The sequence below is a fragment of the Mus pahari genome, chromosome 7, assembly GCF_900095145.1.
Source record: "Mus pahari chromosome 7, PAHARI_EIJ_v1.1, whole genome shotgun sequence".
Classification (NCBI taxonomy): domain Eukaryota; kingdom Metazoa; phylum Chordata; class Mammalia; order Rodentia; family Muridae; genus Mus; species Mus pahari.
Window position 1 is genome coordinate 81,638,118 of NC_034596.1, and position 19,234 is coordinate 81,657,351.

General features: G+C 50.0%; 1 protein-coding gene across 4 annotated transcripts in view; it reads left to right on the forward strand.

Annotated features, from left to right (window-relative positions):
- The window catches only part of Esrrb (estrogen related receptor beta), a 166,733-nt gene that overhangs the window by 120,639 nt on the left and 26,860 nt on the right, over nt 1–19,234 (forward strand). For all 4 annotated transcript variants that reach the window (XM_029540702.1, XM_021202232.2, XM_021202231.2 and 1 more), the window contains one exon: nt 15,775–15,891. In XM_029540702.1, the coding sequence (XP_029396562.1) occupies nt 15,775–15,891 (117 nt within the window). The remainder of the gene's footprint in view (nt 1–15,774; nt 15,892–19,234) is intronic.

A 19,234-nucleotide genomic window follows, 5' to 3' on the forward strand; every position in this document is an offset into this window, starting at 1 on the left:
AAAAAAAAAAAAAAAAAAAATCACATTTTCTCCTTTCCGGGTTTTCTTTAAATGGGGCAGAGATATTCTAGAACAGATTTTCTAGAAACCAAGGCTGGTATGTATAGACCCAGAGCCTCTGCCACCCCCTTACCAGGTGCCTAGGAAAGATCTGTAAACAGTATTAATTACGTGCTACCGTGAAAAGGATACAGATCTTCTTCCTAGAAGTTGGCTGAATCCTGTGGTCCTTATCTCCAGGAGAGGTCTGAACTCATTATAGGAGTCGCTCCTCTCCAGAGCTGGGGAAAGCTAGCTTGAGGCCAGAAGTTGGCCGGATGCTCACCTTATTAACTCTTTAGTTTTGTTCTAACAAAGATTGCTATCACCCTGTAGCCCTTGCGGGCTAGCTGTTCTCCGGCCTCTGCCTCTCACCCCGTGGTTTCGCAATTCTCTGGGATGGTTTGATTGTTTCCAAATGGAGTCAGGAGCAAAAGAATGCAGCAATCACTTAGACATTCTTACACAGTACCCAGCAGGAATCTGAGACCGGAGATGTGTCTCAAAAAAAAAAAAAAAAAAAAAAAAAAAGACAATGCTAAGTGCCTAGGGGTCTGCAGGATCTGCAGGCTTGGCAGTCAGTTGCAGACCCTGGCAGCTTTCTTCTAAGCAGGGAGATTCAGACGTTTTTCTTTGTGTGCACGGTCAGGGAGGGTATTTCCAGGACTGAGGTGCTGTGTGGTCTCAAGTTTTATTTTATTTTATTTTATTTTTTTTAACTTTTGAGACCTGGTTAGCCCAGAATTTGCTATGTAGTCCAGGCTGGCCCTGAATTCACAGCTCCAGTTGCCTCTGCCTCCTTCCTGTGTGCTGGGATTGGAGCTGCACCGTGCCAGACTGGAACCTAAACTTTCTTGAGGGCAAAGCTAGAGTTCTATGGAGCTGCCCACCTTATTTTAAAAGTCTGGCTTTGTGAGCTAGTGTAGTGATAGAAGTCTTTGAAGCCTGGGAGGCTGTGGGAAAGCCAGCCTAGTCTATATTAGCAAGTTTAAGGCCAACCTGGGCTACATAGAAAAAGATTTAGTCAGTGGATTGACATCCAAGCACCTATAAATGTCTGTAGGCTCTGAGCACAGCAGAGGCCCCACTCTGCCATCCCTTCTCCGTCAGAGATTTCTGTCAGCTCCTTCCTTTAAGGAAGGAAGTTTACAGAAACCAGCATGTGATAACAGACATTGGGAGACCACCCCTGGTGCTTCATGCTCTGGGCTGGGCTGCAGGTGAAAGAGGGGTGGCTTGCCGGGACTAGCGACTAGCCTGCCTTCAACTTTTTTTTTCCCCCCCCCCCCGAGACAGGGTTTCTCTGTGTAGCCCTGGCTGTCCTGGAACTCACTCTGTAGACCAGGCTGGCCTCGAATTCAGAAATCCACCTGCCTCTGCCTCCCAAGTGCTGTGATTAAAGGCCCAGCTGCCTTCAACTTTTGTAAATCAAGTAGTTGCTGATTTTTACACTTCTAGCATTGACTTATTGTCCCCAACACTTGACTGAGTTGAAACAGCTGTCTGTTGGGCCCCAAAAGCCTAGACCTTTATTTTACTAACCACCCCTGCTAGAGCAAGGCACAGTCTGTCCCCCAGCGTCTGCCCTTTCAAATCAACTCCAGCGGTGTAAGTGGAATGTCTTCACTGTCACTGGTGACTGTCTGCAGAGCTGGGAGCTGCTAGGAGCATAGCCCAGGACAGATGAGCCCAGAGATAATCAAAGGCACCTTACTGCCGACAGACCAGTGGCTCCAGGCAGAGGGAAGACGGGGGTCTGATTGAATTTGCTAGCATATCTAAAGGAGGGTTTGTGACCGCCCAGGACGATTAGCCTGCCCTTGGAGCAGAGAGACTGGCAAAGGTGCCTTCCTGCCCAGGGAAAGGGAAGCCGAAGCTAGGGGCAGCCTGGGCGTGATGTATTAGATGTTCAGGCGATATGATTAATATCTTTCTGATTATGACCTAGTTCTCTCAGTCGAGTTGAGAACCCTCTAGTTAGGTAGACAGATGAGTTTCTTAAGTTAGAGGCTTTGCTTCTGTCTCTGGGGCTTAGACATCAGGCTCTTGAACTTGGCAATGGGAGTCTGCCCCCTCACAGAAGGCCCCTTTCTGTGGTATCATCTGACTTGTGGGGCTTAGGGGTCAGACTCCCGCCTGTGACGCTGACCCCAATCCCATACTGATCAAGGCTGTAGATGTTAGGTCTGAAGAGCCGCTCCAGAGCCCTGTCAGTCAACCTTGACCTCGCTGGCAGTGACTGCCTACCTTTCCACCAAGTGTGGATCCTTCTGTCACTTTTAAATACATACGCAGGAGCCTCCAGTCCTCACAATCCCCTCAACCCTCAGCCTCCCTCCCTTCTTCCCTTCCTCCTTTCAGTTATTTTTAATGGTTACAGTAGAGGGGCCTCTAAGTCTTTACCCATTACCAGTCCTTAGGATAGCTCACACACTGTTATGTTAGCACTGGTCTGATTTCCTGAGAGGGCAGGAAGCACAGATTTTGTTGGTGGTGGTATTTTTATTACATTTGTTACTGTGTGCCACCACAATTTGTGTGGAGGTCAGAGGATAACCAACCTGTGGGAGTCAGCCAGCCCCCTGTGTAGATCCTGAGGGCCCCCCATAGGTTTTCAATCATGGCAGCAGGTGGGCTGAGTCATCTCCAGTCCTTTAAAAAGTGTGTGTGTGTGTGTGTGTGTGTGTGTGTGTGTGTGTGTGTGTGCGCGCGCCCGTGTCCATCTGTCCAACGCATAAGCCCAGACAGGCCTCAAATTTTCTGCTGTTCCTCTGCTCGGTGCGAGTGGCACCACACCCAACTGATACTTTGTTTTGTTTTGAGATAGTCTCCTGCATCGCTGGCCTCCTTCCACTTGCTAAGTACTGGGATTCCGGCATAGGCCTGTAAAAATTTCATTTTTGAAGAGCTTTCCTGTGCGCATTTTGTGGGGTAGACTTTATCGAATTTGCCCTTTGAATCTTGGGTCTTTGCCAGCCATGTTTTGAGTTGTGAGTGTCTCAGGTCCCTCTATCTTTCCAGGTTGATTGAATGTGTGGGCTGCTCTCCTTAACCATTTTAGCTGTTTTTTTTTTTAAAGCCATAACACATCTGCGTGTGTGTGTGTGGGGGGGGGGTGTACACCATTAGGAAAAAATTCTTTTACGCGTTAGTTTCCAGGTGTCGGGCTTAACTAACTAGGCAGTACAGTGCTTCTGACTCCCAACAGTTTTCATTCGCATTCCTGAGGGTACCGAAATTCGCCTTACACTTCTTTGTTCAATTGTTGCTGATTCATGCAGGTGACCAGTGTTGATGGCAGTCTTCAGACAGTGCCATTGATGTCTAGGAAGTTACTGAAAGGCCAGGCATGTTGGTGCATACCTTTAATCCCAGCACTCTGGAGGTAGAGGTAGATAGATCAGAGTTCAAGGCCAGCCTGGTCTTTAGTGGGAGATTCTGTATCTATACAGAGAGAGAGCTGATATAATATCTCTAATAGGAGACCATTGAAAACTTGAATATTAAGCAACTTCCCCTTTCTCTAAATGACTGAAGCCCCTGCCTTATATTTGAGCTTGTGACCAGGTCATTAAGTTCTTCAGTGAATTTGTGTTGAGTGCCAATCATTGCACTGGGGACCGAGCCGGGGCCCCTACTCTAGCCTCTCCGATGTGACAAGTCAAGAAACAGACTGAGATGGATCAACCTTTAGTGACAGATGGAGACCAAAGGTGAGGGAGGGTCTGGGAAGAAGTAGCTTTCAGGGTAAGTTGAGGCCCAGGTAAGAACTCTGGGGACCAGCACTGCGAGCAGAGGAAACATCAAGTGTTTCAAGGACGGAGCTGTGACTTTGTGAGCCAGTCAGTGTCAGCTGCTCCAGAGGCCGAAGCAGGGTTGCTCGAATCCGGATGTTCAAGGCCAGCTTGGATCTTAGGCATCATAAAAACACCTCCTTAAAAATGATACTTGTATGCCTGGGGGAGGGGTGTCTGTACATGCCTGGTGCCTATGGAGGCCAAAGGAGGTCCTCAGACCTCAGGAGCTGGAGTTAGAGGCAGTTGTGATACACACACACACACACACACACACACACACACACACACCCTTTTGAGACCGATGTTCTCTGTGTAGCCCTGGCTGTCCTAGAACTTGCTCTGTAGATCAGGCTGGCCTCAGACTTAGAGATCTTCCTGCCTCTGCCTCCTGTGCACTGGGATTAAAGGCGCCTGGCTAAAGTTGTGAGCCCTTTAATGTGGGTTCTAGGAACGGGACTTGGGTCCTCTGCAATAGCAGCATGTGCCATCTTTCCAGCGGCCACCTCCACCTCTTCGGTTTTGTTCTTTCTTTTGCTCTGCTTTCAAGATAAGGTCTCTCTCTTTGTGTTCTCGGTTGGTCTAGAACTTGATGTGTAGAGCAGATCTTCCTGCTCCCACCTTCCAAGTGCTGGGATCAAAGGTGTGCACTACCTACCACCTCTGCACTAATTTTTTTTTTTTCTTCAAGAGTGGGAACTGGGGGTGTGGCCTAGTGGTGGGACAGACACTTAGCAGCGTGTGTGAGGCTTGGGTTCAGTCCCCAGCATGGGAAAGAAGGGTGGTGTGGGGCACGAAGCCAATCTGTACCCACCCAGACCGCCTGGGAGAGGTGATCAACGCAGCAGGAGTGAGACACCCTGCAGACACCTCCCTGGATCTGTGATTTAAGACCAGGAACGAGTGAGGAGTCCTGGCTTGGAGTGAGCGCCTGCCCACCAGAGGCCCAGCTGCAGGCTCAGCTCAGCAGGGAAAGTCTCCAAGGAGCAGGGCTGAGCGGTGACTGATGGGTTGTTCTGTCTGGGACCGCCTCCAGGCCTTTTGTCTTAGAGAATGAGGCTGGTAGGTGAGTCCTGGGGGAACCCAGGACAGGTATGGGGACACAGCCCAGGATCTGAAACAGCTTACAGGACAGTGACAAGCCAGCTGGCTGACCTTGGACAGGGACTTGAGTCCCCTGGCCTCAAATTCCCTGTCATCAGGGTCTGTTAAAATGGAGCCACCAGAGAATGGGAAGAACAGCTCATGATCCTCTGTTGAAGACTGCATGCACTCAGGATGTGGCTCTCTGACTTGGTGACAGAGTCCAAGGAGGGCTGTTTAAACCAATTCACAATCATACCCATACAGTTTTGTGGTTTGTTTTGTTTTTTGAGCTGTATCCTTTTGAACTAGTGACTCTTTGAGCTTTCATTTCTTTATTAGCAAGACCCTGCTATTAAATATCTCCGTCCCCTCCAGTGTCATTGCTGAAACTGAGCTATGCACATAATTCGTGTAACTTAGTGCCCACCCGTTTTTTTTTTGTTTGTTTGTTTTTTGTTTTTCGAGACAGGGTTTCTCTGTATAGCTCTGGCTGTCCTGGAACTCACTTGGTAGACCAGGCTGGCCTCGAACTCAGAAATCCGCCNAACTCACTTGGTAGACCAGGCTGGCCTCGAACTCAGAAATCCGCCTGCCTCTGCCTCCCGAGTGCTGGGATTAAAGGCCTGCGCCACCAGGCCCGGTTTTATAATCTCTATGAAATGAACAGTTCAGCGTTCACTGTGCTTGACCAAAGGAAGCCTTGAAGGTTTCTGAATAGGGAACAAGATGTCCTCTTAGCAAAAGAATTCTGGCAGTGATGGGAGGGAAGGATCCAGGTGCCAAGTGTATCTGAGGGAAGAGGATGGAGTTAGGTACCATTCCGTCAGAAGAGTCCAGAAGGGAGGAGAACGGCAGAGGGCACAGTGACTGGTGAAACTCTGCTAGAGGCAGGTGCAAGGGCATCTGGGCGAAGAAACATGGATGGTGAGATGGCGGCAGAAGGGTGGGGAATAGAGGAAAATTTTGAAATAGATGAAATTCTAGGTGCATAAATCGGATCAGTTCAGGGACAGTTCAGAGACACTGGAGTCCAGGACCACATGCTGGGAGGAAAAAAAAAAAACCGAGATCCAGGGCTGTGGCTCTCCCAATGTGTATTGTCCACCCCCTCCCAACCTATCTGGCTTCCTTAGAAATGCAAATTTAGGGTCCTACCCGCCTGGACCGAACCACTTGTGAGAGACACCACCACGCCCAGCCATCTCGGTGGGCAGGTTGGAAGGTGGAGGGATGAAGGGAAGGAGGGAGAGCCTTAAAAGGAGTTGAGAACACCAGCTCATCAGTTCTGAAACACTGGTTCGCCCTGTTTATGGCTGTGGCACATACACCTATCCTGGTGAGGATGAGGTCAGCAGCCACACGGGCACACAGAAAACTTCTAGAATCCGAGGAAGACTGAGGTGGTAATGGTTGGTCCTGTAAAGGAACAGATTGTCCACTCCTCATTAGGAAGGACAGTCCTGTGAACTGGTGAATGTAGTAAGCAAATACAAATAAAATACTCCTTAGAGCAGGGTCTCTCTCCACAGTCTGGCTGTGCTGGAACTTGCTCTGTAGACCAGGCTGGCCTGGATCCACCTTCAAGGTGGATCTCTGCTGCCTTCAGGGTGCTGGGATTAAAGGCGTGCACGCCACACTGCCTGAAGCAGAGGTTTAACTGGAGTTCTCTTTCTTTCTTGGCACCACATTGAAAGTGCATTTTAAGACCAGTGGTGGCACCATACTCCTTTAATTCCAGCACAGAGGTGGGACAGAGGCGGGCAGAGCTCTGTGAATTCAAGGCCAGCCTGGTCTACAGGGTGAGCTCCAGGACAGCCAGGGCTACACAGAGAAATCCCACCAGGGAAATCAAGTAGACAGACAGACAGATGTATTTTATTATCTTAGAGATGATGAATGAAGTACACCTGCCAGGCAGAAGTGAACGACAGACAGCCTCTGCATAGAAAAGGGAAAGAAATGTGGGTATTAGCGAAGTGGGTGGTGATGAGTGTGGTCCCCTGAGAAGACCTTGAGGACCCTGTGGCACATTCATGGCCACTGGCAGTCCACCGTTGCCCTTTGGGGTTTTCTGTGGGTTTTTAAACTTTTCATTCATTTGCATTCATCCTTCATTCAACAAATACTTACTTAATCAGTGCCAGGCACTATTACTTGTTAATGAATGTGGTGCCTGGTATGGTAACTCACACTTGCAAATCTAGTGCTTGGGAAACAGAGGCAGGAGGATGACACTGACCTACTGGCCAGCCAGGACTATGGAGTGACAAAGTGGGGGAGGGCTCAGTTGATAGAGTGTTTGCCTAGTGTCCTTTGAAGCCCTTTGATGAGTCCTCACGGACCCCTTGTGGGGTGGTGAAGACCTGTAACTGAGGCGTCTGGAAGGTGGAAGTGGGAGGGGCAGACCTTCAAGGTCAATGGCTACACCGCAAGTTTGAAGCCAGCTTGGCATAAATGAGTATGCAAGAGGCAGAGGCAGGCAGATCTCTATGAGTTTGAGGCCAACCTGGTCTATAGCTTGAGTTACAGGACAGCAGGGGGCTGCACAGGGCTATCTTAAAAAAAACCAAACCAAACCAACCATCCAAAACAAAACCACAAAGGACTGTTCAGTCCTTACAGAATTCTTCAGTTCAGATAGGGAGGGAGAGCAATGTGGCAGAATTACATCAGTTGCTGTCAGTGGGAAAGATGGAAGGGAGGAAGGAATTGTCCTGAAGGCCATGGGGACAGACCCAGAACTGGGAGGAGATTGCTTGGAGGGACAAATGGAGGAATTTGGGGTGTAGGGAGTTGGCAGGTTCTGCGGTTCACAGGCCTCAGAGATGGTGTTGGTTATTCAAGTTTACTGGAGCCTCTGTGAGGGAAGACAGGTTACCCTGCTCCAAGGTCCCCGAATAAAGAGCCTCACTCTGAAGTTTCAATTTCTTCCTTTGCATGGGTGAGGTGCACCACAGACTGATATGCTGTTCTCTTAGTTAAGAGTTTGCAGAGGATCAAACCTAGGGCTCTTGGCCTGCCAGGTAAGGCCTCCATCACAGAGCTACACCCCAGGCCACAGAATTTCTTAAGTTTTCATAAAGTATCATTTAAGGATAACATTAAGAGCCGGGCGTGGTGGCGCACGCCTTTAATCCCAGCACTCGGGAGGCAGAGGCAGGTGGATTTCTGAGTTCGAGGCCAGCCTGGTCTACAAAGTGAGTNGGGAGGCAGAGGCAGGTGGATTTCTGAGTTCGAGGCCAGCCTGGTCTACAAAGTGAGTTCCAGGACAGCCAAGGCTACACAGAGAAACCCTGTCTCGGAACCCCCCCCCCAAAAAAAAACAGATAACATTAATTTAAAGACCATATATATAGAAACACAGGTTCTTTTTTTAAATTGGCATTATGTTTTGTTTATCATGTGTGTGCACTTACACCACAACACACACATGTAGAGGTCAGAACTTGGAGGGGTTGGTAGATCTCTACCACAGGAGTCCTGATCCTTCTCAGGGTCTCAGGCCTAGACGCAAACACGTTTACCCACTGAGCTATCTTATCTTGGTGGCCTTAGAAATACAAATGTCTAAGGGAAGGTAAGAGCAGAGCCAGACCCATCTTCTCTGTACCTTATCCAAAGTTAATCATTTAAAAACAAACCAAACCAAACCACAACAAACAAAAACAAAAACAAAACAACAAAACAACAACAACAACAACAACAAAACCCCTCGAGCATATTCTCAGTTACTAACTCAGTTGTAACTTCATGCCTGTACTTACTGGCTTAGATATCTTGACTTTTTCAAAATAGGGTCACTTGGCAGTCCAGGCTTGCCTTGAACTCCCATCCCCTTAGCCCTGAAGTTATAGGCATGTGTCATTACACCCAGTCTTACTGTTTGTCTGTCCCTACCCTTGCCCCACGCCCCCTGCCCCCATCATTCCCTCCACTTTTTCGGCTAAAACCTATTTTTCTGGTTTCCTTCTTGCTTTGCCATCCTCTTGTTTCTAGGTTAAATAATGGTTTTGGCACCTTTTGTAGTTTTCGTTCCCCGTGAGGCCCAGGCTGCTTGAGCATGCTGGAAAGGATACACTCCCAGTGTATTGTGTGAGTGGGAAGGACGGCTTTTGGTTTTGGTCTTTCTTTTCCTTTTTTTCTTTTCTTTTCTTTTCTTTTCTTTTCTTTTCTTTTCTTTTCTTTTCTTTTCTTTTCTTTTCTTTTCTTTTCTTTTCTTTTCTTTTCTTTTCTTTTCTTTTCCCTTCCTTCCTTCCTTCCTTCCTTCCTTCCTTCCTTCCTTCCTAGATTGATTTGAGTACACTGTAGCTGTCTAAAAAAACACACTAGAAGTAGGCATCAGGTCCCATTACAGATGGCTGTGAGCCACCATTTGGTTGCTGGGAATTGAACTCAGGACCTCTGGAAGTGCTCTTAACCACTGAGCCATCTCTCCAGCCTGGAAAGGACTTTTTTTTTTTTTTTTTAACCCTTGGACTCTGACTATATTCACACCTTGGGTCATGTGGGATTCTGGCTGACCATCGTCACCATTTGACCTTCACCACCACCTGCCACCCTCCTAACCTGGACTGTTAAGAAGAAAAGCAAGGGCAGGGAACATGGTGAAGGGAACACGGTTGCAGGTACTTTCCTCGAGAACAAAGTGTCAAAGAGCAGCTCAGGTTGATCTGGGGCTCACCATGTAGCCTGTGCTGGCTGGGAACTCCATCCCGATCCCCTGCTCTGATCTCCCCAGAGCTTGGCTGACATAACCTTGACGATTTAAAAAACAAAACAACAACAACAACAAAACAAACCCTTGCAAATTGTAATTCCTTTGGATCTTTTTGTTTTGAGGTCATTATAGGTCACATGAAATTGTGGGCAAACATACAGTGAGACCGGGCATACCCCTCACCTTGGTAAACTCTTGCACACCCTGGAAATCAGTAGAGATGCAGTTCCCAGGTTGCCCTCTCACTGTCGTGGGGCTCTGAGTGTGACAGGGCAGGAATGCAGACCAGCTTGGAAAGATGTTCCTTTGCTTTTCTGACCCTGTGCACATGCTGTTACTGCAGAGCAGAGCCCTCTGTATCCCTTCCTTGGCTATGGAGGGGGCCAAGCAGTCCCACCGCCCATTCCTGCTTTGTCTCCACTTCCCCGCTTCACTTGTCTTTGCCTTTGATCCTGTGTCTAGGACATCTTTGGTTCCTGTTCTCCACTGACTGTCAGCTTCCTCTTGTGTAGACCTTAGAGGGACCCTTGGTGGCCACGAGGAGGCTGCAGAGCTGGTTTGCATCAGCCAGACACTCCCTCAGCACACACTTCCAGGAAATCTGCTTTCAGCCGGGCCGGCACCTATCTCTTGGCATTATCTTGAATCTTCTGTGCCTGAGGCCCTGTGAGGTTCTTTGGACAAGCGGATCTTCCTCCTTCCAGGTCCTTCCTTTTCGAAGCTATTCCCTTTATCCTTTATTTTTATTTAGTGTCTGTGTATGTGTGTGGGGGGGTCAGAGTACAGCTTTCAGGAGTCTATTCCCTCCTTCCACGGGTTCCAAGGATGGAACCCAGGTCTTCCGGCTCAGAGGCAAGCTCTTTTACCAGATGGGTGGTGGTCTCGAAGATCCAACAGCTTCTCACCTGCATCCGTTTGAGCTTCGGGACTTTTTACTTTCTCCTCTGTCCTGCTCCTCTCCCCAACCCCCTTCGTTTTGAGAAAGGGTCTCCCGTATTCCAGACAAGCCTCATATTCTATATAGCCAAGGGTGGCCTTAACTCTTGGTCCTCTTTTTTTTTTTCCTCCTGAGTACTGGGATCATGGGTGTGCCATGCTCACTGTGATCCAGTTTTGGTGAACATCACAGGGCCTGACGCGCTAGCTTCTAGCCGCCCCGTTCCCCAAACTCTCCCTGTTGTGGCAACCTTTAACAAGCTTGGGGAAGGCACGGAGATGTGTGTTTCATTGTGGCTGACTGGAAGGGATGGAAACAGCAGAGGCCACACTGCCTTACAACACAGACTGAGAACTTGCCCGTTGGAATGTGGCCTCTGGGGAAGAAGGAGGATGGAAAGAGCCTTGGGAGCAAATTGTGTAAGACTCCAGAAATTTCCTTCCTCAGTGTTGGACCCAAAAGGTAGGCTGGGGAGTCACTCTCTTTGACATGAGGAGGAAACTGGAGGAGCACATTATGAGGATGGTTTCAGTTTGAGGAAGCTGAGAAGCCCAGAGGCAGCGTGCAGGTCCAGGACAGACAGACCATCTGTCCCAGTGCAGGGCACTGCAGCAGTGTGACGGGGGAATCCACACAGGACGGAGATTATCTAGCTGTGGATGAGGAGGGAAGGGGAGAGGGTCAAGGACAGGGACCACACAGAGAAAGGGATGTCTCTGGCCTACAGGACTGAGGTGGGTGAGAGCTAAGCCCTTCGCTGCAGTTGCTCACCACAGTCCTTGAGGTCACCTGGGGCCTCAAGGAGCTTAACAGCTCCCCGGAGCCTGAGCGCCTGTATGGGGATGGGGCTGCTGGCTTGCTTACAGCCACAGGGACAGCTGCTGGGGCTTCCCCTGGGGTTCCCTTCTCAGGATGGCCTAGGATCAAAGAGACTACCCCTCTGTCTCAGGGTCACACACAGAGTTCCAACTCAGCTCCGGATGTTCCTCAGGCACAAACCGGAGCTGAGATCCAGCCACACCCATAGATAAATTATAGTGCTCTCAAGTGTCCTTGGGTGGACAGGACAGCCTTCTGTGTGGCACTGATGGGCTAGATGCCAGTGTCCTCTGCATCTATTCCAGCAGATCTGCCTGGATGTCCATTCAGTGTGCCAGCCTTGCTTGCCTGGATGCCAGGGGTCTGCTTTCACTCAGTCCTGGGGTGCTGAGCTCACCCAACCTTGAGATGGAAACTGCACCCATTTTATAGATGAGGAAACTGAGGCTCAGACAAGTTAGGAGACTCAGTCTGGGACCTGAGTTTGTGCTAGCTGTTGGCTAATGTCCCTGTCCTATGAGGGTCTGTTCACTAACTCAGTCACAATTGAGTTGATGGTGATGTGTGTGTGGGAGTGCGGGTGTATGTGCCCCACCAATGGCCCCCTCCCTGTGCTGAGCAATCCCAGACTCCCCTTGAGACCTCGGGAACAATGATGAATTAATCTCATCACTTTATCAAGGAGGCACTTAGAGAAATTACAAGACGAGGCCACCAGCCTGGTTTTGCTGGCAGCCAGCCGCCGGGCCCATAAAACAAATTGAAAGGAACCAAATAAATAAGTAGAATTAGGGACACACACACACACACACACATACACACACACACACACACACACACACACACAGAGGCACTCGCATGTGTCTGTGGGTATGCGTGCGCACACTTGTACCCTGAAAGGTCAAGAGCATTGTTAGCACTCTGGCCCCCAGGAAGCCCTCTTGGCCTGTCACCTTGCCTTAGGAAGACAGCACGGTCAGCCCCACCCCCAACCCTGTTCTGAGCAATTTGCAGAGGTTTGCACTGTGCAAGTCCCAAGCAGGCCACCAGGATTTGGTTCCCAGGCTGCTTCGGCTAAGGACAGCAAAACCCCAGACTCTCACGGTCTAACCTACCCCACCCTGATATGACCTTCCTACCACACTATCCCTGGCTCTCATCTGTAAGAAGGGAGAATTCGGATGATTAAGTTAAAGACAATTTACATTGATCAGGGCTGCAGCAGGGTCACCCAACGCCTGGGCCTGGTTATTTCATGGTTAGCGTGCCATGGGGACGTAGGAGTGTCAGGTACTTGATCTGTCAAGAGGAAGTGGCCTGCATGAGAAAATAGAGGACACAGATAGCTGGGCAGCGTGGCATGGTCAGCACAGAGAAGCAAGACCTTCCCAGTGGGCTTTGGATTGGTGGCTGCAGGCCTGGGGCAGAGGGTACTTGGTGGACCTGCCTCTGTTTGCCAGTTCCAGGGTTGGGCATGTACAGTGCTGGGGAGTTGGAGGGGCTCGGGCTGTGCACGCTGTGGGGATGGTAGGGTGGGACAGGGGACAGCCTGCGGAGCCTCGACACCTATACACATGGAACAGATGCAGCAGCTGAGCCTCTGTGTCCCCCTCTCGTTTATCTTTAATATTATTTATTTATGTATAGCCTGGTGTAGAGACACATCTGTAATCCAGGAACTGAGTTTGAGGCCAGCCTGGGCTACAGAGTGAGACCCTGTCTCAAAAATTAAAGATTACTGAAAAATCCCAAACAAACAGAAAACCATGTTTATAGGGGTGACATTACTGCCACACCTCAGCTGATTTCCTACAAAGTTTCACAAGTGAGTTCTAAGAAATAACACTAGAGGGGTTGGCGAGAAGGCTCCGTGGGTGCTTGCTGCTAAGCTTGATGATGACCTGAGTTCGAGCCTCAGGGTCCACATGTTGGAAGGAGGGAACCAGAAGGTGTGCTCTGATCTCTAAACCTGCACTGTGGGCACCCAGGTCCCACACACTGCACACATACATACACAAACAACATCAATGAGAGAGAGAGAGAGAGAGAGAGAGAGAGAGAGAGAGAGAGAGAGAGAGAGAGAGCATTGATTGAGAGGAATGAGAACATGTGTGAGAAAATAGTCTGATGTCCACAGAGGTCTCTGGGGTTCCCCAGCCTGTGCTGTGGGGGAAGGGGTGCTGCAGTGCTGTGGTAGATTGGGCCCATCCCTGACACTGCTTCAGAACCCTTATGGCCCAGGTGCCATAGACTTGACAGTGTTTCCACCAGGAGGCTGTGGTGTGCAAAATGCCCTGGGCCTCTTACCTCTCCTCCCAGTCATCAGGCCACCTCAGCCAGGTTAGCAACAGCCTGCCTCTGTTGGTGAGATACTTCCTGATTCCTTCAGGTTCCTTGGGAGGTACAGGGGATATAGGGTCTCTGGGCCTGAGATAGTTCATTTTGGCTTCCCGAGTCTCCATTTCTTGGTCTGTGAATTGGGCACTGATAGGCCAGCTCAGAGTTGTGGTAAGGGTCTAGAGAGCTGATCCAAGGACTGCACATAGTAGGTAGATGGGGAGCAAGGAAGGGCAGGTCCCCAGCTTCTCCCTCACCCTCTGGGATGGGATGTGGACTTGGTGCCTTTCCATTGCCTCTTCTAGTTCCAGGCGTGTTGCAGGCACACAGCCCACATTTGTTAAATAGGTGTTGAATAGACAGGGAAGAAAGGGTAGACACTGTCCCTGTGTCAGAAAGGCAGCAATATTTGCAGGACGGACATGTGTTTATAAAACAACCGACCCATGTGCTGAGTGGTTTGTTGTTTGTCTGAGACAGTCTGGACAGGTAGCCCCGGTTGCCCTCCAACTATCGAACATCCTTCGTTAGACTCCCAGGTGCGGGGACAAAGTGAACGGGTTGTCGTACTTAGACAGTGGTTCTGTAGGAGACAGGCTATGTAGTTCTTTTTAGAGACCGGCTGTGTATCTATGGTCTAGACTGCCCTCCGATTCCTGGTCTGCAGCTAATGGTGACCTTGAATTTCTCACCCTTCTGCCTCCACTTCCCACCCGACTGCTGAAATTGCAGAGCCAGTGGGATGGCTCACTGGGTGAAGGCAGTGTGCCCGCAAGGCTGAAGGCCTGAGTACAATCACCACAAACTCGTAGATGGAGAAAACCATCTCCCCAAAAGTTGTCTTCTGACCTTCACACACACACACACACACACACACACACACACACACACAACCAAATGTATAATAGTAAAAAAAAATGCAGGAATGTAAACTATCATGCCTAGCCTGGGCTACAATTTTTTTTTTCTTTTTGAGACAGGGTCTCACTGTGTAGTCCTGGCTGACCTCAAACCCAGAGATTTGCCTGCTTCTGCAGGGATTAAAGGTGGGCACCACCACATCCAGCCTAGGCTACAATTTTTTCAAGACAGGGTTTCTCTGCAGCCCTGGCTGTCTAGGAACTTAGGCTGGCCTTGAACTCACAGAGGTCTGCCTCCTGGGTGCTAGGATGAAAGGCATGTGCCAAGGCTACATTTTTGTTGTTGTTGTTGGTCTTTCTTTCTTTTCTTTCTTTCTTTCCTTTTCTTTCTTTCTTTCTTTCTTTCTTTCTTTCTTTCTTTCTTTCTTTCTTTCTTTCTTTTTCTTTTTGGTTTTTCGAGATAGGGTTTCTCTGTGTAGCCCTGGCTGTCCTGAAACCCATTCTGTAGACCAGGCTGGCCTCAAACTCAGAAATCTGCCTGCCTCTGCCTTCTAAGTGCTGGGATTAAAGGCATGTGTGCGTGCCAGCACTGCCAGGCCAAGCTACAATTTTTTAAGGTGATCTTTCACATAAGATCTTGCTTAACCCTTCCCTCAGGAACTAACAACTGTTTTATAGATGGAAAGAACTAAGGCTTGGTGACCAGAAAGTATTTCCTAGACCCAGTGGGGGGCAGAGTCCAGGTCCTTCACAGTTTCCTGGGCTTTTCCTAGTGATTGGTGCAAGGTAGAGGCTGGAGGGGCTGGGGTGGTCTATGTTAATGTTCAGCTCTGTACGGTGGTTCTTTTCCTGAGGTAAAATGCTGACTCAGCATATTTTGATTCCACCTTCCCCAGATCTTGTGGCCGTCTCAGAAATTCTGAGAGACCATTCTCAGAAGAACATTTTTCCGCAGGTGGCTTTTTGGCCTCCCCCACTCACAGGCTGAAATTGGCAAGGGAGAGTTTGAAGCATTCTGACAGTCACTTAGGACCCTTCTTTTGGAAACAACTCCCCTTGCAACCCTGGGGTGGGGGTGGGGGGACAAGTCAGCTCTGGCCAGTTAATCCCCAGATTATCAACCCTAATTGGTCGGGGTCCTGGACAAACCACAGACACCCAGCAACCATCTCTCTGTTGTTGCAGGAAACATTGAGTACAACTGCCCCGCCACCAACGAATGTGAGATCACCAAACGGAGGCGCAAGTCCTGTCAGGCCTGCCGATTCATGAAATGCCTCAAAGTGGGGATGCTGAAGGAAGGTAAGAGGCCCACAACCAAGCACCAGGGGCGGGGCTCCACTTGGTTTGTCTTGGGTAGGGAGGGTCAGACCTGTGTAAGGGTGCCTACAGGCTGAGGGCTGCCCCAAGGACCTTCCCAAGGGCAGTATGTGTGTACATGCAGCTTTAGGCTGCTTTGCATCATAGCTGTCATACCATAGCCTGCTGGGCATCTGTCTCTTCTTGGAAAGCTGTGGGCCAGCAGTATGGAAGCCCAGAGGTCCCAAGGATCCTTTTAGGACTCCAGACCCCCTATTTGGAGCTTCAGCTGTAAGCTTGTCACTCTTGGACATCCTCATTTGGACTAGCAGCCTCTCCCCCACTCCACCCCCACCCACCACCGATCTTGGCAAGTGACCTTAGAATCCCTGGTCCTCCCTCAGGTTTGCAGGTGAGCCCTTGCATACTCCAGAGTTGCCCCATGCCGTAGGTGTCACAAGTGCCAACTGAGTTTTATTTTGTTCCAGCCAAGGTGTTTGGTTCTTTTTAAAATTTATATCCTAGGCTCTATGAATAGCTTTTATCCTTCATAGATTTTTTTTTTAAAGATAGTTTTCTAAGGAAATTAGCTTTACAAGTTTGTATTTATTCTGTGTGTACCTGTGAGTGCCTGCATGTATGTGTGTGCATACCTGGTGCTTTCGGAGGTCAGAGCAGGGCATCCATGCCCTGGGAGTAGTTGTAAGTTGCCGAGTGGGTGCTAGGAGCCAAACCCTGGTCCTAGGTTGACTTAACTAAAGCACAATAAAACTAACAACCTGTGAGTCTTTTTTCACTTTAAAAGTGGCTCCTAGGAACTGCGAGGTGATGTCCGACTTATTGTATGGCTCTGTAAAGCCTTTCTTCATCATCTCTGTGGATGGGCCTGGCTTGAATCTTACTCAGTACCATTTTGGGAATGGTATGCATGCATGCATACATATACATGTGTGTGTGTGTGTGTGTGTGTGCACATGCAGCCGTTGCACATACCCACATCTTTGCATGTGCACACGTTGTCTCCCTCAGAGCCAGTGTAAATTCTTACAGATCAGCTTAACATGGAAGGAAACAGGGAAAGTTTATGGGGATGAGGAACAGGGCAGACCACAAGAAAGGGGCATGCTGGGGCGTGCAGTCTTCCCTCGGAAGGGCAAGATGGGGTCGCTCACCTCTCAGACCTAGCTCAGCCTTCTGGAGGCTCGGGACTTTCTCTGCCCCTCTCCTGTGCCCTGGAGAAGCGGTTGCCTCTGAGCTGTGCTGCCTGTGAGACAGCTTGGGCGGACTTTCTAGCTCGAGGGACAATTCTGGGTCCTTTCTCTCCTCACCTGGGCTCAGCTTAGCATCGGCACCTGTGAAGAAGCTCTCGGGGCAGATCCCAAATGCCTCGTGGGTCTGCGGAGTGATGAAACACCATGACCAAAGCAAGTTGGGGGAGGAAAGGGTTTATTTGGCTTACACTTCCTTCCACGTTGTAGCCCATCATTGAAGGACGTCAGGACAGGAACTCAAGAACTCAAGCAGGGCTGGAGCCTGAAGGCTGTGTTGCTTACTGGCTCCCTCCTCATGGCTTGCTCAGCCTGCTTTCTTATAGAACCCAGGACCACCAGCCCAAGGATGGCCCCACCCACAGTGGGCTGGGCCCTCCCATATCAATCACTAATTAAGAAAATGCCTCACAGGCATGCCTGCAGACTGACTTTATGCATTTTCTTAATTGAGGTTCCTTCCTCTCAGATAACTTTATGGCTTATATCAAGTTGACTAGTCACCACAACTCCCCCTTCTTTGTTATTTCCTAACCCCTTGGTGATGTGTTGGCTGCCCTTGGGAGGGCTCTGTGGAAGAAACAGGCTCCTTCTTTGAAATGAGCTGTGTTGGTCCTGCTGTATGGAAGACAGAGGCACAGGTTTGGTCTTGGTTGTATGTGGGTATGACTAAGATGGAGGTTGGATTCAATCTCCTGCCGCCCACACCAGGCTCTCTCTCTGCTTCTGAGCTACCTGGTGTTCACAGATGAGGAGGCCCACAGAGGCAGACCTGGTTGGTCTCCTTACACACAATCTTTGGTGCTGGGAGCCTAGAATCCTTGGTTTCTAGGATTTGAAGAGCCATAAGCCTCCTAAGCTGCAGAGATAGAACTGCCATCTTGTTCTGGAAGCTGAGTAAGGCACCAACCAGTCCAGGCTGGAGCCCGTTGAGCAGCTACTTCCATGTCTGGGGCGGGTCTCGCTCTCTGCCTGCTCTCCACATCTAAGGAAATCTAGGCAAAGGCAGCCTCTTGCCTTTAGAGAGATGGCTGTTGCACCTTCAGCCACCCTCTTGCTTGAGAAGATCAGGCCCACGTCTGGACCTTCCTGTTCCATGCCTTCTGCGCCTCCCGCCCCGCCCCCATGACAGAAGCCACGAATGGGGGAATGGCTACCCAGCCCCTTGACAGCTGGAGTGCTCAGGATTCTCTTTTGGGGTTATCCAGTGCTGGTCAGAGGAGGGTACTTTCTCGTGGTCCCCAGAAAGGTTTCCTGTCATCTTGCCATTGACAGGAGAGGCATGACCAAGCACACTGAAGGGTGGCGGCAGCAGCGGCGGCCGGTGGTGGAGGCAGCAGTGGGGAGATCCCTGGGTTGGCCCCTGAAAGATAAGCCCATGTATAATGCAGGTCTCCAATGGCGGGAGTCGGGTGGTGGGAGGATGCACTGGCCAAGTGGGAGGACTTGCAGGGTGATCCCAGAGTTGCCTCCCCTCCAGGAGTGGCTTTTTCCCCCATGGTAGCCAGGTGTCTCCTGTCCTGATATACAGAGCCTGATTCGGCCATTAGGGAGCTTTACCTGAGGGAGGAAGACACAGTCACCAGGACACATCCCACTACACCTTCAGTGCTGGCAGGCCTGCATCTGAAAGAGAAAAACTGACAGGAAGCCCCCTGAGTGTGGATGAAGCTGGGCTCTTGGCTTGGTGTGGCTCCCCATAGAGCTCTGTGGTACCTGGCATCCGAAGCCCCACAGGGCCCTGCCTTGGAGGAGCCTGCAGGAGTCGGGGTCTCTGCCAGGAAGAGCTTTTGGCAGGAGTCCTGGCTCCTGCTTTGTTTGGGTGTCCCTCCTTGCTTAACATGTTCAAGGTCTAGTCCCTGCGGGCTAGCCTGGGCTCCTGCCCCACTCTGACTTGATTCTGGAAACAAACGGCCCACTTGGCCGATCTGCTTGTTCCCTGTGTTAGGGTCTCACAGTCAGTGGAATAACAGTGGTTCCCGAGTTTTACAGGGAAGCAGGGAATAGAAACACTGCCAACCCCGCCCCTGCCCCCACCCCTGTTCTACGTCACAAATGTCACAACCATATTTTCCATT